The following is a 27,331-nucleotide window of genomic DNA, read 5'->3' as shown; positions in this document are numbered from 1 at the left end:
GAATGAAAGCCAATTCGTCTCACCTGTTTCAGTAAAGATGTTTCAGCAAGCTTGCCGTCCGTTCCACTCTCTGCAAATCCACCATCTTCCCTGCCTTTCACCCGGCGCGGCAGCTGTCGGTCTGTGTGCGCTAGCAGATCCAGCCCCTCCTTCCCAGTGCCCACCGTGACATCAGAGGGTATTACAAACAATGTGAAAAGCATCTTTAAATGGGGGAATTGTGTGCACTGCCTGGTCGTCTCACTCTTGAAAAGCCGCTATTGTTTTCACCAAATCCTTGTCTGTTTCAGGAACCATTGTAGTACACGATAGCCATGCATACATGTGTCCGCTCTAAATCATGTCAGTTCAAGTCTCTCACGAGACTAATCGGTTTCCATTTATAGGTCATTCTCTCATGTGATGGGCAGACAAGGAGGAAGTGAATGAGGTCTTCAGTTAAAGTTGAAAACTTCCAATCCCTGCACATTACTGTAGAAATTTGGTAACAATACTTACGGTGCTCTGGTTTGAGTTTCATTACCATTAATGAGAATACTGTCTGTAGCAGAAAAACAAAGAGGTCGATATTCCAGAAGAGCTTTATTTTGCTTGATAAGTAGCTGACGAAAACAGTAGCTGACAAAAACAGTTAAAAGTGGAGATAAGGCAGAATAGTATTACTCTATAAATAAATACAAAATTAATCGTAGGTGAGACGCTATTAACATTGACCACACCCTCGCTAAGTCAACTGAAAAATAAATTAGAAAAAAGAGAAAACCTGGAAAACAAATCCAACCAAAGCTACATTAGTCTTTAAAAGCTCACTGAACCTTTGTAAAAAATAACATTTCTGCATAGATGTATAATTATCTAACTGTGTTCTAGGCAGGTATGTGTTAACCCATGTGGATATGTTTGCATCCATTCAAACAGATAACTAAACTTGTTCCAATAGCTAAGACAAATCATTTTCATCTGGACATTGGCTAAATTCTCTTACATAATGTTTTGGCTATAAATCTTTCTTCCTCTAAAGACAGCGGAGAGACAATGTAGTGGTAGAGATTAAATGGAAGCCCTCGTAAAACAGGTTAATAGGTATAATAATGACTTACATGGCACAGTATGCAAATGTAGTGATAGTATAAGGCTGAATTTGAATTCTCTGTTATGGTATCAAACTAGGACACCAGTAATATCTTTCTGCTAGAGTGGCTGAAACATTCAAAGTGCCACTGATTCCTATGCATTTGTCTCTATGCAATACTGCTACTGTGCATAAAAGCCAATAACTCACTACACATTGGCAGCTAGGTTGTCAGAGCAGTATGAGCGCTGTTCACAATGGCTTTATGTATATGCTTTTGTAAGGGCCTGTGCCCACTGGGGCTGATCTTGGAATAATGATGTTCTATGGAGAATGTTTACAGTATGTTGCGCTACCTCTACCTCAATGACCTGCCTTCACACTCAAACAAGAGTTTGGCTGGATCTTTGAGCTCCGCCACATAAGGCGCTCATTTTGAGAAGGTAAACATCTTGTTTACCCTGTTAGTGTTTACATTGCATGTCTGATTCACAGCTCCCAGTACAACCTGTCTTTAGCCACTGACCTGGGTTCAAATGGTCCCTTCTCCAAAGTGGACGCAGGGGAGACTCAACAACACCTGACCCTACATCTGGGGTCAATTACACCTACACCAGAGTTGATACAATAGCCTGTTTGACCAGGAAGACTCAGTTCTGATCATGTCACACAAACGGTTCCGATCATGTCACACAAACGGTTCCGATCATGTCACACAAACAGTTCCGATCATGTCACACAAACAGTTCCGATCATGTCACACAAACAGTTCCGATCATGTCACACAAACGGTTCCGATCATGTCACACAAACGGTTCCGATCATGTCACACAAACGGTTCCGATCATGTCACACAAACGGTTCCGATCATGTCACACAAACGGTTCCGATCATGTCACACAAACGGTTCCGATCATGTCACACAAACAGTTCCGATCATGTCACACAAACAGTTCCGATCATGTCACACAAACAGTTCCGATCATGTCACACAAACAGTTCCGATCATGTCACACAAACAGTTCCGATCATGTCACACAAACAGTTCCGATCATGTCACACAAACAGTTCCGATCATGTCACACAAACAGTTCCGATCATGTCACACAAACAGTTCCGATCATGTCACAAACAGTTCCGATCATGTCACACAAACGGTTCCGATCATGTCACACAAACAGTTCCGATCATGTCACACAAACAGTTCCGATCATGTCACACAAACAGTTCCGATCATGTCACACAAACAGTTCCGATCATGTCACACAAACAGTTCTGATCATGTCACACAAACAGTTCTGATCATGTCACACAAACAGTTCTGATCATGTCACACAAACAGCATAGGGCAACAACCACAGGGACGGCTGTGAGAGAAGGGGCGGAGGAAGGGGAGGCATCGATCACAGTGAAATTAAAGTAACAGGTGGTGAAAACTTGTACAATCAAAAATCACCTTGGTAAAATCCAGTGATGGAGGGGAAAAAAACTTTAGCTTGTTGAAAGACAAACAAAACAACACTACCTCACACACAAGGGGATACAGAGCTCCAGACTGATGAATCCCATAGAATCAATGGCATACTTGTTATAGGAGAATGTTGGTCTAATGCACTTCTGCAAGTGCGCTCGTCTCTTAAAGAACAGGCCTTTACTGCCAAAATAAATTGTATTGAAACAAACTACTGAGATATCCAAAACAGCCATGTGACCTTGCTGCCCTCTGGTTGTGCCCAATGCCAAGACTACACACACTTCATTTATCCTCACACACCTCCCTAAGACACATGGAACCACTTTGAAAAATGGGCTTTAGTTACCCAGGGCAGGCCTGTTGCGTGGGAGTGAGTCGGATAAATCTCTGAGGGCAGCTAAGGGATAGGGGGGGGGATCATCCTCAGCAGTTGGGCGAAATATCCCTTTAAGGAGATCACATAGAGCATGATACACAAATGTAAGTATCCCTTTAAGGAGATCACATCATGATACATGAGTTTAAAAGAGACAATTAGGCTACCTAATAGCTTGGCCTATGAAAGAAACAGATTAGCAGTGGTATACCCATTCATGACCATATTCATATTGGTTTGTGCAACTTTGCAAAATTACATTATCAATAAAAGGTCCATAGAAGCCTTTCTTAAAACACCCTACTGTATGTAAATTAAGTAAGTACCATGTGAGTATGTGTCAGGTCAAGATATGCTTTAAATACAAGAGTTGGTGAATATACCGATTAGGAGTACGTGTTGTCATCATACTAAAAAGCAAATTTGTACTAAAAAGCAGACTAGATCAACCATGTGAAAATGTAAAAAGGAGGCTTGTAACACAGCCAAAAAATTATTTCTGTATATCATAAATTCTTAAGTACAAGAGTAACCTATTACTGACTTTTACAGGAGCCCTAGCTCAGTGTATGATTATCTCAAGTATATAGGTGATGGTGAATGGAACAATGAGACAGAAGTAGAATCCCTTGCTGTCATGTGCCAAGTTGAGAAAGGAGGAATACCTAACATTTTCCACATGATGGTTTCCTCAACAAAGCTTCATTATGACAATGTTTACCTATCCATACACTTGAAAGATCTAACCAATGCCAATTGGTCAGGTATGTGGGAATTCATTACAGTGCGAAAGCTATAGCTAGTTATTCCTGAAGACAGCAGGCGAGATGTGACACCATGTGAGAGGAGATGCCTCCTCCTTGATTTTGATGTGAAAAACACATTTGAACAGTGTTGAAAGACAGGCAGCTAGGCCTGTCAGTTCAAAAGCTAGGTGCAAAAATAGCAGATAAAGAAAAATGATGTTCGATTTCAGTATGGTTGTAGTATTGAGGCCTACTATGAGATATATCCCAGATAATCATGGCTATTAGCTATAGTGACTAGTGTGATACTGGGTCTTAACAGCTAGGCTACATATTACCACCGATTGAGATGTATTTACAGTAGTACTGTATGTAGCACCAGTATAGCAAGGAGCACACATTGTTCACATTTGACCATTGAAAAGTCAACGGGCAGCACCACAAAAGCTATACTTCTATGGTTTTTGTCAATACTCAGGGAGGTTGACATCTCTACATGTGATAATTCTTTCCTTAGCTACATGGCTAACGTTAGCCACAATGCTAACCAGGTATCCTCAAGAGTAAAGCTAAATGGTACAACCAAACAGACTGAGAAAGAGCAGCCACTTCCGCAGTACCAAAGGAGGTGGAGAAAATAAACCTACAAGGTTCACTAGTTTGATACTGATATCAGTTACCCTTCAGAATGGAAATCCAATGAGACTGTGGAGCCGCATAGACAAAGCCGTAGTTGTGCTTGAACACTTTTTTCTTGTCAATCAATGTGAGAAAAGTAAATATAGCATTGAAAATGTGCTTTTTGAGGAAAAAATTAACATCTGAGCACCTGCAATTGAGATCAAACCATTGTGAGCTAGCCAACCTGGCAGTTGAGCAGAGAAATTGAATAATTAAAAACATTGATAGAATTTCAATCAATTCTCTCCTTGTGTGAGGTTCATGGAAGGTTAGGTTCTCATAGTTTTTTTTTCTCAGAGTGAAAGCATTCAGAAGCATTACAGCCCAATCTGTTTTGTCATTGTGCTGTGCTCTTGTTTAAATATGGCTGATATAACCCAATATGGTTTCAAAGTCTCTCTGTATTATTGTTCTCTCACTACCCTGTAGTTTGAAGACTTCTTTGCAGAAAATTACTGACAAAATGTTGCGCTCAAGAAACGCAACCGCAACAGGATTTATGCTGGGTAACATGCAACATCTGGCAGCTTTGTTTAGCCATCTTGCTACAAGATATTCTGTGGAAGACGATGGAACTAAAGTGTGAAGCTGAAAACGCATACAAATGACTAAATAAAAACAACAACTTGACAGAATTGGTAAACTCCAATACTGAGAGAGACCTGAGGTATTGTGGTACCTGAACTAAGGCGGAAACTACAACACACACAAGCAAGCCATAAACTTTGTGAGCCGCTTTGTGAGCCAAAAACAAATTTCCATTCTGAAGGGGCAGATTGGCTCAGACAAAGCTCTGCTGACAAATCAGAGTCTAGACATTTCCAGGAAGGAGGGAGGAAGCGGAGCAGTGGGTGTGCCCCAACTACCATGACCTATCAGAGAACCCCAGTGTCTGTTTCCGAGCCGACAGGAAGAAGTTGCCCCAAGACGTTGATCCAAGGTCAGTCCTACGTTGTACACCCACCCTAATGGTCAAGGTCAGGAGTTGTGTGGGGGGTTTGCACCTACGGGTTACTTCAACCTGGCGCCCAGCTTCACTGGACACGGAGGCAGGATGCGGGGCGTCCTCTCTCCAGGCTACTGGCCGATCACAGAGTCCAGCCACTTCCTGTATGCGAGCGCGAAGCGCCCCTGCTCGGGGCTGTGACAGCCGTCCAGGACGCCGGCTACGAAGCCGTGCTCGGAGAGCAGGGCGGGGGGGCAGGGCACCGGGGGTCCCCTCTTCAGACGCTTGGTGTCACGGGGGTCCGGGACCCCGTCCACCTCCATGGCCCGGGCCTGTCCGTTCTGGCTCTGCACCCCCCCACCCCCGCCGCCTCCCGAGGGGGCCCTGTGAGCACAGGGGCTCAGGCCCCCGTCGGCGTGGTTGAGGTGGGGGGACTCACTCCCGCTGCCGCTGTAGTGCTCCCTCCTCCAGTAGTGCCACAGGTAGAAGACGTGCCGCCTAGTAACAGAAGGGAGAAGGATGGTCGTTACCAACATTGACAACATTACAGCAATATTACACAGAGCTGGTAAACCAGGCTTCTAATTAACATGTTGAGATGCATAAAACTTTAAAACCTTTATTTCAACATCAAACTAATCCTTTAAAACACATTTTAACACCAAACTAAGTTAACAAAAATGTCAGTGTGTGAATGAATAAAGGCAAGCCTGAGGGCCAGTGTGTGACTCAGTGCCTCCCTGGTTTTGACGGTACGCTAATCAAGACAGACTGCAGCATCGTCGGCATGAGCACAGTTGCCATGGCATCTCTCAATTTGCACAAGCAAAACAAAGCTCAGCAGGAGCAACTCTGTCACTGTTCACAGAGCAGCTGGTCTTCAGCTCAAGGCAAAAAAACAACAACTCTTTCCTCCATCCCTTTTTCAATCTAGCTCTTCCTCTCTATATCCATCGCTTCATCTATATTTCTAAATCAATCAATCAAGCAATCAATGAATCGATCAATCAATCAATCAACCAACCAACGTCTATCCATTCCAGAGGGAAGGCTATGGTCTAACCATTCCTAGACCATTTCCTTCCTTCCCTCCATCCATCCCTCTATCTCTCACTATCGATCCAACACTATTGGCCCTAGTCTCCAGACAGACCCCTCACCTGTGACACCAGAGGGTCTCGTGGCCAGGGTAGGACTGGATCAGGTCTGTGCACAGCTCCATCTCCTGCTGGAACAGCTGGGGCACAGCGACCAATGAGGGCTGCTCCTCCGAGGGTGTGGCTGCTGCCGCGGGCTCCCCGTTGGCCTGGTGGTGGGGGTGGTGTGCAGGACGAGGGTCTGAGGCGGTGGCGGGGCCGTGCAGAGGCGAGCCCAGGGATTGGCTGAGCTCCCTCACCAGAGCTTTGAGCAGAAACTGGCGGTAGTGGAAGCCACTGTGGTCCGACACGTGCATGGACACCCAGAGACGCATGGAGGAGAGCTCGTCATGGAGCACCTGGGAAGAGGAGGAGAGAGGAGGAAGAGAGGGGGAGTAGAGGAGGGAGGAGCAATAGAGCGAGAGGAGAGGACATGAGGGAGAAGGAAGAGGATCGTTGATACACTGTCAGATACTTCCATCTAGAGCACAAAAGGATCAGTGTAGAGCAGGCATTCCCAAACTGTGAGGCAGGCCTCCCCTGGGGAGCCCCAAAGAAAATCATGGGAGGCGCGGAGGGATGGTTAGAAGAAAAAAAAAGAGGAAAAACATGTTTTTTGTGTGTTGGCTGTAAGCCGACACACCTAGAAGAGAGAATCCTTTTTGTCGCTCCCTTCCTCTGTCGCTGTTGGCGTTGTTGACCTGCAGTTCTATGGTGCTACCACAAGAGGCAGTGGTCCCAGAACATCAAAAGAAAAAGACTGTGGCCGAGTGGATAGTGCGCTGCCTATCACCGCAAAGGTTGTGAGTTCAATCCTTGGTGTGGACATACCAAGGTACCTGACATATTTTGTCACTGGATGTTGTAGAAGTTATGTAACGAGCGTGGGTCATATTTGTTAATTATAGACCCTTTTACAGCCTAGTCAGCACAAGTATGTGTGCACATTCTTGAAACAGTAGCAGAGGAAGACAGACGAAATCGCCATTATTAAGCGTACAGACTGGACTGAGGAAATCATCAGAAATGCTTGCGTTTGCGGTGCCATTTTATATCAGGTAAGTTATTTTGACTACCTGGTTTCACTGGAATGTCTGGTTGAAATGTAGCCCTTCTCAGTCCCGTTGCAGCATTCCGCTCGCTCATGCCAGACAACAGTCCTTTGTTGGTCCATTCATTTCGCCGTCAAAATAAATCGGTGTTGGCCTAGTTAGGAGAGGCGCTCATATTTATCCTACAAGTGTCAGATAAACATGAAACTTCACTTACCTAAGCAAAAGGGTCTATTTTAACAAATGCTGGGTTGAAGCTTCAAAGCACCGCCACCACCACAGAAGCAGACTACCTCGGGAAAAAAAATTCACTCGGAAAGAACGTGTCTAAATAATTATTTATTGGTAGCGCTGAGGCTTCAAAACCCAGCATTTGTTAAAAAAGAGCGTGGGTCATATTTGTTCATTATAGACGCTATGTATGCACACGCATTCTTGAAACAGAAGCAGGGGGAGACAGACGAGTTCAGAGCGAGCCGTATTTTAGTGCAAAGACTAGTATTTTATATACCATCAATATGTCTGGCTGTTGCGTCTACGGGTGTAGGCTACAAATCGGCGCTCTAGTGACAAACTTTATTAGTTTCAAGAGGAAACCGGCCTTTTCAGAACTGGTGTCGCCTGTGGCTACAAGCCATTAAAGGACAATGCTTGTTTTTGACAACCTGGACCTTATTTACGACATATTATAAGACGTTTGACTCACATTTAAAATCCAGCGCGAGCCAGTATATCCATGTAATGGTGGTGGTCGGGGCACTTAGAATGCAGTTTCTAAAAATCTATTTTCTGCCGCGAAACGGTTGTTTTCATCAATCTGTCTTGATGAATCGCTAGTTGTGCTTACATAGAGCATAAGCCTGAAGCGCGACGTTTTAACTGCCTTTTTGACGCTCGCCCTGTTCCTATTTTCCTCCTGTCGCTCGCGTTGACAGGCGTCTGTCTTCAGTTGGGAATATAGACAAATGACGTAACAGAACATTTAACGGTTTCAGTTAGGACAGCAAGCATGCGACGTTGCGTTCTGTTGCTCGCGTCGCAAGCAGTTAGGACACGGTGTAATGGACTTCGTTTTGGTGTGGAATTCTAGTTGTTTACGTTTTGATAGGAACAAATAATTGTCCCAAGTGTTGCAAATTATTGGTACCCCTACCAGTGGCGATTGCTCCTATAAGCCAGGGTAAGCCTGTCTTACCCATACAAATCCAATTAAAACTGGATTTGAAAACTTGATCATAAGCCATCGTTCTGACACCATAAGGGGAAGCCTGAAATCGACCTTCAGACTGTTTTTGACTTAAATTGTATTTATTATTGTAATAATAATTATGTAATATTATTGTACTTGTATTCTGCCATATCGCTTCATTTTCATCCGTGTTTAGCATTTTGGTAGTGCTCCGTCGCCCCCTACATTCCTCATGAAAATACAGTCCACGTTACGGTCCGTTGACACCAGTCTTACTAGCTCGTTATTCACTTAACATTGTAGGCCAGATAAAATGATTCTAGCTTACGGAAGTCAAGACCAAATCAAATCAAGACCAAATCAAGACCTGGAGCGGTGGGCTAATACGCCTAGTAGCCTAGTAGGCTAGTAGCCTAAACACTGATTAGTGAAGTAGGGGAGTAGGCTATTGAGTGCTGTGTCCTAAGGGGGTGTATTATCGTCCTGTCATTCTCTTCGTGGTGCTTGGCCATTGTTGTCATAATGGCTCTGTAGTTTATTTAGTGTGTCCCTAAAAGCTTGGTTGTTTCGGCCTAAATATTGCCCTCTTATTCGCTCGCTCTCAAATTATTGCCCTTTGTTGATGTGTTTAAAAAAAACATCAGTAGCCTAGGCAACTATAGCTTTCCTGTATGTTTTTACATATAAATGCCAATAATAGCCCTTATGGTGTTGTGAAACCCATCAGGGCACGCTTTGACAGCGCACCCCCCAAAAAATTGTGCGCGCGTGCTTCGTTGGTCCTGGCTTACCCGGTTCTAGGACCCACCAGACTCCACTGACCCCTACGTGCGTAGTTTCTCTCCCTATCTGCGTGTGTGTGTGTACGGGCGGGGGGGGGGGGGGGCATTGAGAGTAAAAACAATGTCAGAGAAGACCCTGTGCAAGACCCCACGATACGCTACTGCATTATAGACAGTCCTCATTACAATAGGAGTAGGACACTTCAAATCCTATAGTAATTCATTTTTGTATAGGATGTGATGCACCGGTCGCTCTACGCCTACATGTGGTTTATTCTCAGTGATTAGACTGACTGTTGACTGGCACAGCTTTAGGTGGTGATGGAGAAATGAGCTTAATGTATTGATGCCTTTTTGTGCGTGGCTGTAAGCCAGCGCACCTAGTATAGCATTCGTCCGGTTATCACTCCCTCCCTCCGTTACTGCGGACAATGTTGTCCTGCATTTCTCTGTTGGCACCACAAGAGGCAGTAGTCCCAGCACACCAAAATCAAGAAGGACACCAAAATCAACCCACCACTGCACAAGTAGAGTAGTGGTGAGAACATTTGACTCCCACCCTGGAGACTGGTGTTGAAGACCCGGTGGGGATGACTTTATGGGACTCTACCCCAAACCTCCACATGTTCATCCTTTCACTCCAACCTTTACCCCTTGCCTTATAGATCAGATCCTGTCCCAACCCCAACCCTTATTCTAACCCCAACCCACACTAGGGACTGGAAGAAGGACACCAAAACCAACCCGCCGATCTCCACTGCACAAGTAGAGTAGTGGTGAGAGCATTGGACTCCCACCCAGGAGACCGGGGTTCCTGGTGGGGATGACTTTATGTTATCATCAGTGTAACTGCTTTAGCCACTGATCGCTACCATTAATGTTATGGAAGCAGCTGCTAGATGTTGTGAGCCCATGAGCTAACTGGCTATCCCGCTCTCATTGTGCTGGATTAGCATTGGAAGCATTGGAACTGATGTGTCCAGGTGACAAGACCCATCTTTATTTATCAGACATTACCGTCCTACCAGTCCCGCACAGAAACAAGCCAGCCAACACACATAAGCCAGGCTGGACCTGGCCTTTGAAATGTCTATGGTTTTTATGAATGAAACAAGATTTTAAAGGTCAGAAGATCAAAATAAATAATGGGAGAGATGTATACTAAATTTGTGGATAATGCAGAGAGAGCCTCCCCCCGCAGGCATGAATGTATTGTGCAAAAACGTCATAACTAGCAACAGGTGCCACCGAGCTAATTTAGCTGTGTAACATTATGGGCTAGCTAACGCTGCCTTGCATAATGGACACATTTGGGGGGTTGGGGGGGCGCGGGTGTGTCACTGTTTTCAGAGGGGAGGCCCACATTGATGGAGTTTGGGAACCCATGGTGTAGAGGATCACGTTTGTGAACAGCGTTTCATAGTAATCCCAGACAATCCAAGTCTCTCAACTGACTTCTTCACAATAGAGAATTACTGGTGACCACAAAAAAAATCCCAAACTAAATCTACGTTTTTGGATCTTTTATTTGGGCTATTCCTACCAGTCAGCTGACATTACAGCTGAACGGGGGTGGTCAGGCTCGCTTTGTAGCCAGTTTGGCAAAATGAATCAGTGTCGTCTGACATTCACATTTGAGCCAATCAGAGCGTGTCTCCCAATTCACTTTAAGGCGAGACACCCCAGGTGAATAGGCTAAAAAAATGATTTAATAGGTATCACCATGATAATTACCCAGTTGATTACTTATGATAAGACAATGTTTTTTTGTATTACAAGTTTTATGAAATGTTATGTTTAAATATGCAAATTAGGCATTATAATCAAATATGCGCTAATTTGCATAACTTTCCAGAACAGAAATCTGAAGTTTGGATAAAGCCAGATTAAAAATTATTGTTTCATTTTGTTGACATATTAGAGTCAAAGGCTTTTACAGAGGGGATTTTTGATATCTCTTTTTATCACTCCATAAAGCAGAAAATAGTTCAACAGCCATAAAAAAAATCTATTTTCACCATGTTTTTAGGAATAAAATGTTATATAATTCAGGCTTTGAATGACATATGAACAAACCCCTCTGTAAAAGCCTTCAGAACATAGATGGGAGTACAACTGGAAAGTTTGGTGTATGTAAGTGCTACTGAAGTGGAGATTTTGATCTCAGAGTATGAGAAAAAACTCATTTTGAGAAAACAGGCTTTTAAAATATGATTCCATACATTTTGTTGGAAAGCACTATTTACAGACACAATATCTAATCAAATCATTAGAAACAACAATATTGAACATCTAAAACATAAAAACTGATGACAATAACACAGCATTTATGAACTGAATAGAACCAGTCTCTCTCTCACACACACACACGCGCACACACACACACTGCCACCAGTAGAACTGCCAACCTAGTTTGTTGTATGTCTACCTCTATAACACAGCCTAGTTGACCATGCCTGTCTACAGCCTAGTTTTCCATGCCTGCTCCATATGTAGGCCCCTCATCCATTTCCTGCTGATGCCTTTTCAGTTTCTTAGCTGTGCTCATGCTCTTGCGCCTACGTTTCACACTGACCGTGATGGCCTCAGCTTTTGCTGACCTGCTCCCTGGTTCTGTGCAGTGACTCCAGCCCTCTCTCAATTTCTGCCACTGAAATGAAATGTATAGTGATTCTCTTCATCTGACCAAGCCTTATTGATGCAATTCAAAAAAGACAACAATATACTGAGATAGGATAAGTATATACAGTACATAGCCTACCCTCTCCCTTCTCTCTCTAAGGTGCATTGTGTTGCCATTATGTACATTATGTATGAAATGTGCTATATAAATCAAGTTTGATTTGAGAGACACAGAGACAGACAGACAGAGAGAGAGAGAGAGAGGTCTATCTAACCCTGTTTCCATAGACTACCCGTCACTCTCGTCATGTCATATTTGTCTCATACATTTTAAAATGAAGTGTATCACTAACTCTTCATCTGGTCGTGTTTTATTGATATAAAGTAAAACTGACCACAATACACAAAATACTGAATGAAATATTATTCACTATATTATTCTGTGGGTCATTACTTCATCCATGTTATAGGCTACAACACGCAACAGTGGAGCCTTGCCATAATATAGACAAATAGCCTACACTGCGGGGAAAGCCAAATGTTACTGCGAGAGAGAGAGACAGAGAGAGAGCTAGAACTTTTATTTTTTACTTTTCCCCTATTAGGGGTATGATTAGTATGCACACACCCCTTCCCTTCTATCTATAAAGTGCATTGTGTTGCCATTACAGTAGGCTATGTATGAAATGTGCTATACAAATCCTTGAGAGAGAGAGAAAGTGAGACATCTATCTCAGTCCTGTTTCCATAGCCTACCTGTCACTTTCTTGTCATGCCTCTGGTAGGTTTTAAGATGAAGCCTGGGAATCCCCAACACCTTGCTGATCTTGTTGAGAGCTGCATATCCCAATCCTAACTCGTGTGCTAAGAGCACCATCCGCACATTGACATCAAATGCGACATCGTTCCTGGTTGCGTCTTCAAGGCGCGGAGATGTATACACACTTTTGCGGTAGCAATCTCTTTCACGCAAACTGCACTCTAGAAGCAAACTGCTACAGAACCCACGATTCTGTGGATCAATGTTTATTTTAAGCCCTGTCCCTGCACAATTGGGACAAATCAACCCGGCGATCAGTTCATTCAAACGCGCGACATGAATGAGCCACTGCTGTGCGGCACGTTGGTCACTCCCGCTATCTCTCTCCTGTTGTCCGGCTGACAGCTTGCGCATCGATGCACTTTGTGAAGTAATTTCACCGTCTGCTTCATTCGATTGCTTTCCCTTCTCTTCCATTCCCTTTTTCCGATTACACCTTGCAAGTGACAACTGTTGTCGTCTTTTCTGTGAGCATTTTACACTAATTGGCGTCGGCATCTTGAGATTTTTAAAGGTCCCGCTGAAAGTGTCATAGCACGTCACGTGACGAATCTGAACCAATCACGTTCTCAGAAATCAACAACAGCCAATGAGATTTCACGTTTAGCATCAAACCCGCCTTTGTATTTCCACGATTGGTTGCTGATACAAATGAAACTATCAGGTTTGGTTGCGATAACATCAGGCTTGAGAGAGAGATCTCTCTAATGATATATGACATGAGCGGATCCAAAAGACGGCCGCGCTCTGGATCGTTGCGAAAAAATGCTAACTTTTGGTGATTTTAGGAAGAATCTACAGACGCAAACAGACTAAATGAAGTAAAATAAACATCTAAATGCGTATTTTTGATGTTTTATTTCCACTAGTCTGAAAGAAGACATGTTATGGAAGCAAAATAGCACAAAATCTCAAATTTGACCAGAGCTTTGAAAAACTATGTTTTCACCTGCCGTGTCTCGCCTTAAGTAGTTAAAACATTAAACTTATCAACATCTTTTTTTTGAGTAGTCTAAATCTTAATTAATTTCTTGCACACTTTTACAGTTTAAATGCGAGCTTGCCATCACCATTTCTTTGGGCAGAAAGCAGGTCTGGATTTACGGGGAATAATAGGATATTCGTGCACACTATTAAAAACTGTTTTACACTAAAAACACATCGTCTAGTATCATATAAGGATTTATGATCAATGCAGTTTTATTTTGAGTTGCAATTCTCTTGTGCCAGCCAGCTTCATCACAACCAGTACAATTGTATTGTACTCCACTGAATTCTATTCTAAGGTAGCCTTGTCCCATGACCTTCTCAGCTACGGTCACGGCTCTTCTCTGTCCTGACCCCGCAGGGGTGGAATGAACTGCCCACTGACGTCAGGACAGCAGAGTCGCTGCCCATCTTTCATCGCAGGCTCAAAACTCACCTCTTCAAGACTACCACGATCCTCCCTCTTAAGCACCCAATGTATTTTTAGATTGCTCTTCTTGCACTTTGCCTTCAACAATAGATTATGCTCTTAGTCACTTGTTTTACAAAGGAGATGCACTTGGCAAGTAGTAGTACATTGGCTTTTCCTACATTCAATGCAATTATCGTAAGTCACTTTGGATAAAAGTGTCCGCTAAATGACTAATGTAATATAATGTAATGTAATAACTAAGTAAATATAATGTAAGCGGGTCAGAGCTGAGCTGAAGGATGCTAGTGCCCCTGGAGACCCCAAGTGAAGACCCCCTAGCTTAGGGATTTACTTACAACCACTCTATTGACATGCTGTTGATTATATGCCAGCCAGAGGGCCACCTACTGACCTTGCCAATACATTATACCCTGCTTACAGCAGAGGTCAGCCAGCCTCCCTCAGTTCAACATGCCCAAGAACATCCATCAAGTGAGCATCGCAAGTGTAAGCATTTTTAAAAGCATTAGAAAAACATGTTTTTACAAAAATAAAATTTAGTTTAGTGAAGAAAAATGGCCACAACACACCTTAGTCTATGACTGCTGTACAGTAAAGCCTATTCTCAGCAGAGAACATACAGCAGTAGGTTATATCAGTATATCAAGCCCTTTTAAGAGATTTCCTGCAACAATGTGGGGACCATCTGTACAGGTGAGAGGGGGAGAGAGAGAGGACAGATGCGGAGTGAGAGAGTGAGGCAGAAGGACAGAGAAAATGGAGCCAAAGAAAGAGCGGGAGGGAGAAAGAGAGACCATACTCTCCTACTAGGTTTGGGTGATACGACGTAATCGACGATGACTGATGACTGGTGGATGGACGAGGACAAGATGTGACAAGACGATGTCTAGCCTATTTGAATTGGAGTGGTATCCCATAGAGCAAAGTCGATGAGTGCAAAATAGGACAGCATCAAGCAGTCATGCAAATTTAAATAAGTATATGCAGTAGACGTTTTAGAGAATGCAAGAAATCAAGGTACTAGACAAAAAAGCTTTGCTAAATGGCTAGATTGGGGGGGTGCTCTCTAATGTCTGATGAACATGCATTTTGTGACAGACATTCTGGTATTTATCTAGTTGTTTTAAAAGCCTAATCTGACCGCCACATAATTCCATTTGATATAGCCTAGGCTATCGCCTGCACTGGCAGGGTTTGATAAAGGCTACCGTCGCAAACTAGTGCACTGACAGGGTTTGATAAAGGCTACCGTCGCAAACTAGTGCACTGACAGGGTTTGATAAAGGCTACCGTCACAAATTAGTGCACTGATAGTGTTTGATAAAGGCTACCGTCACAAACTAGTGCACTGACAGGGTTTGATAGAGACTACCTTCACAAACTAGTGCACTGACAGGGTTTGATAGAGACTACCTTCACAAACTAGTGCACTGACAGGGTTTGATAGAGACTACCTTCACAAACTAGTGCACTGACAGGGTTTGATAGAGACTACCTTCACAAACTGACAGGGTTTGATGTACTGTAGGCTTCCATCTCAAACAGAACAAGGCTATCGTCTCCTAAAGAGGTGATCAAGGCTGATGTATCTCACAAACTGAATAAATGTCCATTTCATCATTCTGTCAGTTTTCAAAGAGTAAACAAGCACAGAAGAAACTAAAATTAGGGATAGACAGATATTCAGCTTGGCCAATATTAGCATTTTATGATTATCAGTATGTTTTTTTTTTAATTATCTAATTGCCAATAAAATGAATTAATTTTAAAATGTTAGTCTAGCCTAGTCTAAATGGCATTTCAACAAAATGTAGGGGTGGGGCCAAGGGCTAGGGCTAAGGGGGGGTATTGGGATTGGGCCATAGTCTTCATTAGGACCAATGCACATGATGAAGTGTGTGGTAATAGTATAGTCTTCATTAGGACCAATGCACATGATGAAGTGTGTGGTAATAGTATAGTCTTCATTAGGACCAATGCACATGATGAAGTGTGTGGTAATAGTATAGTCTTCATTAGGACCAATGCACATGATGAAGTGTGTGGTAATAGTATAGTCTTCATTAGGACCAATGCACATGATGAAGTGTGTGGTAATAGTATAGTCTTCATTAGGACCAATGCACATGATGAAGTGTGTGTGAATAGTATAGTCTTCATTAGGACCAATGTACATGATGAAGTGTGTGTGAAAAGTATAGTCTTCATTAGGACCAATGCACTTGATGAAGTGTGTGATAATAGTATAGTCTTCATTAGGACCAATGCACATGATGAAGTGTGTGGGAATAGTATAGTCTTCATTAGGACCAATGCACATGATGAAGTGTGTGTGAATAGTATAGTAGGAGAGGATGAGAGCTCCTATGGTGAGCAGGTTATTATTGTTTATTGTTGTTGGCAGTAGGCCTAATATGTGTGTTGTTAATAAAAATGTGTTATTTCAATGTTTTTGTTGCGCTCCTAAATTTCTTTTTTCACATGTGCTCCTAGTGAAAAATGTTAGCTTAGAGCCCTGCATTAATGTTACTCTAACATATGATGAGACGAGCATCCGGGTTGAGGCAAAAGGGGAGTTTGTTCGTTTTAGCTAGCTAGCGTTAGTACTATATGCAAACAAAAACACAGCATAATTACTTACAGTTTCTGCATAATTTCCACAGACAGTTGGTATTGCTTGATCATTCAGAAAGAGTTTCTGAAAATCCTGCATTGTACTGACCCCGGTTGGAAAAGCAATCGGCAAAAAATGGCTAGCACACACTGCCAGTGTTTTGCCAATTTCAGCAGGAACGTTGCCATCAAAAATAAAATGTATCCACTCAGCTCTTCTGTCCTTTGAGCTTGGGAGACAGTCTGTGCAACTTAGTACATCCAGGAACAGAGCATTTTCCGTGCGAAGACATTATGCTAGCTAGCAGGGTCCCTGAACGTGACGTAGAGTGACACGGGAGATTTGAATGGCTTGCAGGGACTGACTTTTTTTTCTAATGTTTTCATTTTGGCTGCCCACAACAAAATCACTGGGTTGTTTCACTTCATACCTTAATGCACTTTTATTTAGTTTTTAAATTGTCATTTTTTAAGCACCCAATGTGTAATAGCAGAGATATTGCAATTGTTTGCTAGAGTAAACCCTGGTTTGTGGTTGAATGCAAGAGGACAACAGGTCTACTGGACACCAAGGAGAGAGCACTGAAGCTGCAGAAATTTTTTTTTTTTTGTCCCTGGCTGTAAGCCAGCGCACCAATGATAGCAAATGTCCGGTTGTCACTCCCTCCCTCCCTCCCTCCCTCCCTCCCTCATTTTCTTCCTTCCCTCCTTATTTTCTTCCTTCCCTCCCTCCCTGGCTTCCTCCGTCGTGTTGTTGACCTGCAGTTCTATGTTGCTACCACAAGAGGCAGTGTCCAGAGCAGACGCTTTTGCTGCTTGCTCCTGCTCTTGCATTTGCTGCTTGCTTCTGCGCTTGCATTTTTCTATTTGTATGTCGTATTGCATTTTGTATGTCGCTCTTTCTTCCTTTTTATGTGTTATTTGTATTGTGAAGCGCTTTGTGCATTTGTGCTGTGGAGAGGGCTCCACTGCCCCCGACCCCAACCCAATATAAACCAAGGCGGCGGAGTCACGCCACCACGCCACGGACCCCACCACTCAGCCCTTGAGTGGGGCTAGAGACACAGGGTCTTCACCGGTGGGGGCAGGTGGGTAGCCCAGAGAGGGGTCCACATACCCGACCCAATATGACGCGAGTGGGCTAGAGGCACAGGGTCTTCACTGGTGGGGGCAGGTGGGTGGCCCGGAGAGAGGTACACTGTCCCCGACCAGCTCAGACCCGAGGGGGCGGAATCTCGCCATCACGCCACTATCCATGCCATGAACTCCACAACTCGGCCCCTGAGTGGGCTAGAGAAACATGGTTTTCACCAGTGGGTACATGGAAGTAACTGGACTAACCCTAAACTGCTCTGACCCGAGGGGGTGGAGTCTCACCACCACACCACTGGCACTGCTACAGACCTCACAACTTAGCCCCCGAGTGGTCTGGTGGGTGCATGGAGATTGCCCAGAGGGCTCTGCACTGCCCCTGACCCATTCTGTCCCAAGGGGGCGGAGTCTCACCTCCACACCACACGGGAAACCTGTGTACCCCTACCTCTCCTATGTGATGGATTAGCATTGGAACTGATGTGTCCAGGCTACCTTAATTTATCAGACATTATTTCATATAATTTCAATTCACAGCTATTTCAGTGGCATGACTAGCTTCCGTCCTACCAGTCCTGAACAGAAACAAGACAGACACGCACATAAGCCAGGCTGGCCTGGTTCTCTACGGACACAGCTGTTTTACAAACACCCAATAAAATTATTTTAAAAACATGACACTACCATTTATCCTGATGTTTGGAAATGATGATTGGATGATGGTTGATTCCGTGCGTCGCTGCCTCCTACCTTCAGGTTGCCCTTGGCCATGTTCTCCAGCACCCAGATGCGGTGGGACCAGGCGTTGTAGTTGCTGGGGTAACGACCGGCGGCGTCGGCGCACACCTTCATCTCATCACGCAGGGTCCGGTGGAGACGCTCGCAGAGGAGCGTCTGCTCAGCGCCCCGGCGGTCCGCCTCCCCCTGCTCCTTCCTGTCCGCACCTGAAGGGGAGCACTCCTGTAGGACCTGCTGGAGCACCCAGCGTCTAGGTGGACACGCACACAGACACACAGGGACAACTTAGACAGACGTGCATGCACAAAAAGACCTCAAAGAGTTTTGTTTTGTTTTGTTTGATTTATTTGATTCAGGGACATTGTACATTAATCAACAATTTTACAATTGTAAATGTGCCAGGATTAGCAGACTAATTTTCACCTGTTTTCCCTGGCTAATTTTCACCTGTTGCTGTTAAAGCAACCTAAGAAGGTTCAAGGCAAGAGAAGACAGACAAACAAATCCTTCACCATCATGGTGACCCTACAGTACAACAGCCTTCTCCTTGGGCCACCTTCAGTGGCCCAAGGGTTCATCTGGGGTTAAGATGGCATGGGTCAGATCTAGTCCCCCCCACACACGTGAGTGTTATGCAGGACCCACAGGTTAACTTTCACTGTAAACAGGGTCGTCCACCCCCTCCACCCTCTCTCTCCATCCCTCCCTCCTCCTATTCTCTCTATCCGCCTGAGTAAGTTGTGGTAAATTGCATTTTAAACCCTTCATAATTCTGGACCTATGGGGGGGGGTCTTTATTCAAGCCACACGCGTGAGTGAGCAGCGACAGAGTTGCACACAACACACACACATCTAGAACACGGGGAGAACACGATAACTCCACACAGAAAGGCCCGGGGACCTTCTTGCTGTGAGGCGACAGCTTCCACCATGCTGCACATGAGCGACTTCAATATTTTATTCTACTGGTACAAAGACATGCACTGTATACTCATTACAGGTATAGTAAAGAGCTTAGAGACACTGCAGGAACAGATCTATGTATCCCACAAGGCTTCACATCAATGTCCACAAATAAATACATTACCATACCAGTGTTGGTTTGTACTACGAGAAGATAGTCCCGCTTTTATCATCTATGATACTCGTGTCCTTTCAAAATGACTACCATCACTGAAAATGGTCTCAGAGTTCAAAAATGACACTTAATATTCAGTAAGTGATTTTATGTGTCTCATTATATCGGAATTATCTATTGTTCCCGCACGTGCCTATAGTTTCGGTTCCCAGTGACCTACCTGTGTATCCATGTCTCCGGGCTCTTGGGGAACTTGGTGAGGGCAAGTTTACCCAGGTACAGGTCTTTGTCTGGGCTCAGGACTCCGCACTGCAGCAGCTCCTTCCTGGGAGAGAAGACACATTTGATTTAGTGCATTTCAATGCACCTGAGAGGAGTACATATCTCTGCGGTCAGTGTCCTCTGTGCTTTCACGGAGGCACAGTCTTGATATAGATAGAACCTTGTCAAAGCACAGGCAAGAAGAGCTTGTGGTCAAACTTTATTATTCAATATTTTATCAATCCACCACGAATACAATGTAAAAATATATGTGCATGCAAATGAAATGCATATGATCTAATACATAATCATCACACTTCTTTTGGGTTACAGCCACTACATAATGCTATTTTTACGTCACCCGGTTGATGTAAACAAACATATCAATAAATAGATGAAAGCGCCCCTTTGAGGCTGAGCTACGGTCAGTGAGACAGGTGTAGTTGTATGACAGGTCTACAACAAAAAGTGGGATTGGGGTGTCGCAGACGTGTCTAGCACCCCCTGACTTTAGTTCCCAGACATTGTCACAGATTGCCATTGCCGCATAGTGTGACTGGTTGGCTGTATGGGACCTTCTTAAACATCCGTCACATAAAATGCAAACTATCAGAGTACACACAGTTACCATAGCGATGACGCACGGAGCAGACAGTGGGGCCATAAAAGCAGAGAGGTGCATTATTTCACTTGAATATGTCTGCACAGGGCACGAAGCTCCCGAAATGTCCTAGACTTCGAAATAGAATTGCCAGCATTTTGTGCGAGTGCAAATAATTGTTCTGGTGTGACCGTATTTCCCCAGTTGAAAGACCCTTTCTTTGTACATTCGCTAGTACACTTTATGTGTGGACTTTGGACACAGATCCTTGATGTTGATGAAAGCTGAAGTGCCATATAGTGAGAAAAGGTGTGAAGTGGCGCCATCTCCAGGACAGCACTGCATACAGCCAGTTGCTGGCATTATTCCCTCCATCTAAACAGGTGGCTTTTAACCCATTCAAACTAAGATGCCAAGTTTGAATATGATGACAGACAGTACTAAAGAGGGATAAACTACACATCGGAACCATGTGTAGGCCTACACGGTACACACACAAAAATGTCTCTAATACGACAAAGGGACGATTAAATGAATATCTCAGCAACTGGCTTTCAGTCCCCTTGCACAATGCTTGCAGAGATCAAACTCTCAACTGCCAAGTAATACGGGCTCCCTTGCCAGCTTCTTCACCCGGATATAAACCTTAATAGTCCATGACATATACAGCGCTCTAAAAACAGGTTCTAATATAGAGGCGAAAGTCTGGCCAGGTCATTGGCCAATCAGTGTACTAGCTGGGTCAGAGGAAGTTTGCCATGCCACTGGGCTGGCTAGCTTATAGGAGAGAGAAGCAGGGAAACAGGACAGTGGTTGGACCTCCTCCAGATCCCCAGCAGAACCAGGCCAGAGATGAAAGCTGCTCACTGATGAGGGGCCAGATATGTGGGTCATAGCACCCGCAGTTTATCAGTGTCCAACTGAAGACATTCAATATAACTTGCCTGTGACAAGGCTATATAAATATTGTTATACAGTAGGGGTGTGACGATACACTAATCTCACAATACGATACAGAATATTGGGTTCACGATATCAGCACAATATTATAACAGTATCTTTGGACAAAACTTGAATAATTAATATACGACTAGGAAAATAGTATTTTATTCGAAAAACAATTTTCCGATTCGAAATCCGGGGTTGCGGTGTATTGTAAACGCTTCCTGCGACATGCGCATGCCCAGTGTGTGTGAATTATTGTATTGTAATACAGGAGCGTTGGACAGAGAATAGGGACTTAAAGCAACGACCACTATGACGGGCCGCTACTGTGACCGGAAATGGATCAGTGCTCGATAGATAAACCTGCCTGCCGTAGCAGCTGATTCTACGACAGCAAAACCCTGTTTCGCGTAGTGGCTACAACGTCTCAGAGACGCTTCGCCGTAGGGACCGGTCGGCTGTTTGCTTAACGATTTTGACCGCTACAGCGATAGCGTCATAGCAGATATATTTCCAGCCACCGTAGCAGTCCTGAAAACCGTCGTTGCTTAAAGTCCCTATTATTTCTGAAACGGTGCTAAAAATGCTAGTGTGAACCGAGATTGGTTTCTCCTCTCCAAACCACAAATCAATGAAAGAGCACTAGTGCAAACATGGCCAGAGTCGAAACACACAGTTGACACTGACTGAGACTCGTACGGAACACTGTTCTAAGTGAACCATAAGGTCAACATCGGTGAAACATCTCTCGAATTTGATACTCAAGTGGGTTACAACTTAAAGAGAGACACACTTTTCCTCTCATTCTGACCAGCAGAAACCGGAAGAGAAGAACATCTTTTCTGTTCGTGGAGGGAGTGCTGCGTCAACAAGCCATGTCTATGGTCCATACCATTGTCACGGTTGTCGGTGTTACCGGTGTTACTCGGTGTTCGGGCATACACTGTGTATTCACCAAGCCATTATTTTTTATTTTATTTTTTTTTAGGGCATTTCTGCTTACCTGACATTCCACACCGTGACATCCTTATCCATACCTGACATTCCACACCATGACATCCCTATCCATACCTGACACTCCACACCATGACATCCCTATCCATACCTGACACTCCACACCATGACATCCCTATCCATACCTGACATTCCACATCATGACATCCCTATCCATACCTGACACTCCACACCATGACATCCCTATCCATACCTGACACTCCACACCATGACATCCCTATCCATACCTGACCCTCCACACCATGACATCGCTATCCATACCTGACACTCCACATCATGACATCCCTATCCATACCTGACATTCCACACCGTGACATCCCTATCCATACCTGACCCTCCACACCATGACATCCCTATCCATACCTGACATTCCACATCATGACATCCCTATCCATACCTGACATTCCACATCATGACATCCCTATCCATACCTGACACTCCACACCATGACATCCCTATCCATACCTGACATTCCACACCGTGACATCCCTATCCATACCTGACCCTCCACATCATGACATCCCTATCCATACCTGACATTCCACACCGTGACATCCCTATCCATACCTGACCCTCCACATCATGACATCCCTATCCATACCTGACATTCCACACCGTGACATCCCTATCCATACCTGACATTCCACATCATGACATCCCTATCCATACCTGACATTCCACACCGTGACATCCCTATCCATACCTGACACTCCACACCGTGACATCCCTATCCATACCTGACATTCCAAGCAGTGGTGAAGTCTGGGTTCAGCAGCAGCAGAGTACAGGTGATATCCACTAGGGCTGGAGGAGGGAGGGAGGGATAAAGGGAGAGGGGGAGAGAGAGAGGGAGCGAAGACAAGTTATAATACATGGGGGGAAGGCTGTTGTAACATTATGTTTTTGGCAATTTGGTATTCTCAAGGTAAGAATAAATTGTTAAGCCTGGTTTCCCTCACAATAATAATAATACACTTTATTTGTAAAAATAGCAGCTTTCATACAAAAACTGCACAAGACCTCCAGACCGCTGTTAAGCCTAGTTTACTGTACATACACAATGCAAACTCTTAACAATGGCGGCCTTGGGTCTGTGTTTTTGTAAGGTGCAAAGGAAAGGGTCTGCACGGTGAACATGCCCACAACCCAATATGTCTCCTAACTTGCTTTGCTGCTTTACATGCGTAGAGTATAAACAGAGGCGTCTCCCTACCCTCCCTGTCCAGCCAATGCCTGCGCTGGCGGTAGAGCAGCAGCTTGTTGTGGACGTAGGGCAGCAGGAACTTGACACACCAGCTCTCCACGCCCAGCTTGTTCTCCACCAGAACGATGGGGCTGCGGTTGTACCGAGCCTCCGGACACGGGATCAGACCGATCTCATCACTTGGGGAGGAGGGTAGATAAGGATCTGCTTGGGTCATTGCTTAAACTCGCATGTGTGTAGATGCAATGCGCACTGTCAACAAATAGGCCTACCGTATGTAGGGATTGAATCGTTTCACAATTTTTACGTGTTTCAACATCTGGAAGTAGGGGCTTGAAAAACTTGAGCTAGAAATGCCATCTTTTAGTATTTCTAGTGGAGACGGCGCTTCAAATAATGCCCGACACACTGGATTGGAATTAAACCTGGTTGAGAGCAAGCAGCCCGTTTACACACATGCACCTCCATGTCACACCTTACTGAGCCCAACCCAAAGTGCAGCTTTACGCAGCTATACACACACACTCACTCACTCTCTCACTAACACTTTACAGCAACACCTGGCACGGAAAGAAACACAGGGGAAGGGTTGGCTTGTCAGTGTGACTGGACTCAGGACTCCGGGTCATTGAGTCAGCAAAGCCATTCTAAAATGACAGCGCTCAGCAGAGCTCACAATGCAAGTTCACCTGCAAGGTTGTACATTTCACGGCTTCGATTGGCTTCTTTTTGTGGCTCCCTTATTTACGGGCAAGACAGAAAGAGGGTGGCAACGACTAGACTGTTCAGCATCAGAGTTGTAATGGTCACACATTGTTCTAAATTAGGAGGAAGAATGTAGGCCAGCGCTAATTCAGGTCAGTCAGTCAGAGAAGCTACAAAACAACACACGCCTGGCACAATCTCACATCTTTGATTCTATGAGACAAGTAAAAAGGTAACATGGTGCCAAATGTGATTAACAAGAATAAGAGTACAACAGCGTATTGGCTGTACTACTTGGATATTGGCTGTAACCGTAAACAATATGCCACAAAGCATTCTTGGACTGGGAAGGAGTTTAAATTCATCTGTCAAATCTAAAGCTTACCAAAATATAAAGCTCTGAAATGGTAGGAAACAACAAAACTTTCATACTGGAAAAAATGCGTAATCTGGAAAATCGCATAGGCTACTTTAACACAAAGCTCAACAGTATGTTTTTACCTTTGTATGTTTAGACTAAACAAAAGTCACGTGATAGCTAGCTATAGCCTATCCATGCTACCCAGGAGATGAAAAGTTGGACACAGGAATACAAACATAGAATTTCTAAAAGAAACCCGAACTAGTTTCCGATTACTTTTGGGTTGAAGAGGCTAGCTAGCTAGATGGCAAAGGCTACTAGCACTGATAGGAGGCTCATTGAGTTCTCTCGAAGGGAAATGCATGGAGGAGTACTAGGCTAGCTAGGGACAAGTAGCTATGCATGGAGGAGTACTAGGCTAGCTAGGGACAAGTAGCTATGCATGGAGGAGTACTAGGCTAGCTAGGGACAAGTAGCTATGCATGGAGGAGTACTAGGCTAGCTAGGGACAAGTAGCTATGCATGGAGGAGTACTAGGCTAGCTAGGGACAAGTAGCTATGCATGGAGGAGTACTAGGCTAGCTAGGACAAGTAGCTATGCATGGAGGAGTACTAGGCTAGCTAGGGACAAGTAGCTATGCATGGAGGAGTACTAGGCTAGCTAGGGACAAGTAGCTATGCATGGAGGAGTACTAGGCTAGCTAGGGACAAGTAGCTATGCATGGAGGAGTACTAGGCTAGCTAGGGACAAGTAGCTATGCATGGAGGAGTACTAGGCTAGCTAGGGACAAGTAGCTATGCATGGAGGAGTACTAGGCTAGCTAGGGACAAGTAGCTATGCATGGAGGAGTACTAGGCTAGCTAGGGACAAGTAGCTATGCATGGAGGAGTACTAGGCTAGCTAGGGACAAGTAGCTATGCATGGAGGAGTACTAGGCTAGCTAGGGACAAGTAGCTATGCATGGAGGAGTACTAGGCTAGCTAGGGACAGGTAGCTATGCATGGAGGAGTACTAGGCTAGCTAGGGACAAGTAGCTATGCATGGAGGAGTACTAGGCTAGCTAGGGACAAGTAGCTATGCATGGAGGAGTACTAGGCTAGCTAGGGACAAGTAGCTATGCATGGAGGAGTACTAGGCTAGCTAGGGACAAGTAGCTATGCATTGAGGAGTACTAGGCTAGCTAGGGACAAGTAGCTATGCATGGAGGAGTACTAGGCTGGCTAGGGACAAGTAGCTATGCATGGAGGAGTACTAGGCTAGCTAGGGACAAGTAGCTATGCATGGAGGAGTACTAGGCTAGCTAGGGACAGGTAGCTATGCATGGAGGAGTACTAGGCTAGCTAGGGACAGGTAGCTATGCATGGAGGAGTACTAGGCTAGCTAGGGACAAGTAGCTATGCATGGAGGAGTACTAGGCTAGCTAGGGACAGGTAGCTATGCATGGAGGAGTACTAGGCTAGCTAGGGACAAGTAGCTATGCATGGAGGAGTACTAGGCTAGCTAGGGACAAGTAGCTATGCATGGAGGAGTACTAGGCTAGCTAGGGACAAGTAGCTATGCATGGAGGAGTACTAGGCTAGCTAGGGACAAGTAGCTATGCATGGAGGAGTACTAGGCTGGCTAGGGACAAGTAGCTATGCATGGAGGAGTACTAGGCTAGCTAGGGACAAGTAGCTATGCATGGAGGAGTACTAGGCTAGCTAGGGACAAGTAGCTATGCATGGAGGAGTACTAGGCTAGCTAGGGACAAGTAGCTATGCATGGAGGAGTACTAGGCTAGCTAGGGACAAGTAGCTATGCATGGAGGAGTACTAGGCTGGCTAGGGACAAGTAGCTATGCATGGAGGAGTACTAGGCTGGCTAGGGACAGGTAGCTATGCATGGCTCATATGGATGGAACGAGTAGAGTTAGTATTACAAGCTGCTTCAACGTCGCCAAGCCAAACTATGTGACTCATAACTCTTTCCTTCCCTCCAGAGCTGCAACTAAGCACAGATTCGAGTTCCATGATTAACGTTAATCAACGTCGTGTTAATTTGGCCTGCTGCATTTTACGTAGTCCAAATATAATATCAATCAATAACAATTTAATTTGCCCCATAATAATTATTCAATTTGCAAATATGAACCACGTAACAGCCAAGTTCCATACTAGGAACAGCACTATTCCAGGAAATAGGCTGAGCCGCTGTCACACACATAGTTAGCTAACGTTGGCTAGCTAGCATAGCCATTAGCTAATGTCTCCATGTTGTAATCAGCATTTTGTGTTGTAGCAGATCACATTGTCATTCTAATGAATAAAACATACGTACATATTCGGGTTTCTCTTGAAGGCGTTATTGATATCTTTAACAACTCTCTGGACCAAAACGTCCACCTCCTCCTCCGACTCAGCCAT

The 27,331-nt window shown here is 44.5% G+C and overlaps 1 protein-coding gene across 1 annotated transcript; it reads right to left on the bottom strand.

The window, feature by feature from the left end:
• Positions 1-5,426: 5,426 nt before the first annotated feature.
• Positions 5,427-27,331, bottom strand: ptar1 (protein prenyltransferase alpha subunit repeat containing 1; the record flags this gene model as incomplete). Its single annotated transcript, XM_084456940.1, has 7 exons — positions 5,427-5,793; positions 6,456-6,790; positions 18,772-19,009; positions 20,058-20,162; positions 23,396-23,462; positions 23,872-24,041; positions 27,246-27,331. 7 exons carry the CDS (start codon positions 27,329-27,331, stop codon positions 5,427-5,429), a joined length of 1,368 nt encoding a protein of 455 aa, XP_084313066.1.

The sequence above is a fragment of the Borostomias antarcticus genome (genome assembly GCF_949987555.1).
Source record: "Borostomias antarcticus genome assembly, chromosome: 23".
Classification (NCBI taxonomy): domain Eukaryota; kingdom Metazoa; phylum Chordata; class Actinopteri; order Stomiiformes; family Stomiidae; genus Borostomias; species Borostomias antarcticus.
Note: the sequence above shows the minus strand (reverse complement) of the source record. Positions and strands in the feature narration are given on the sequence as shown.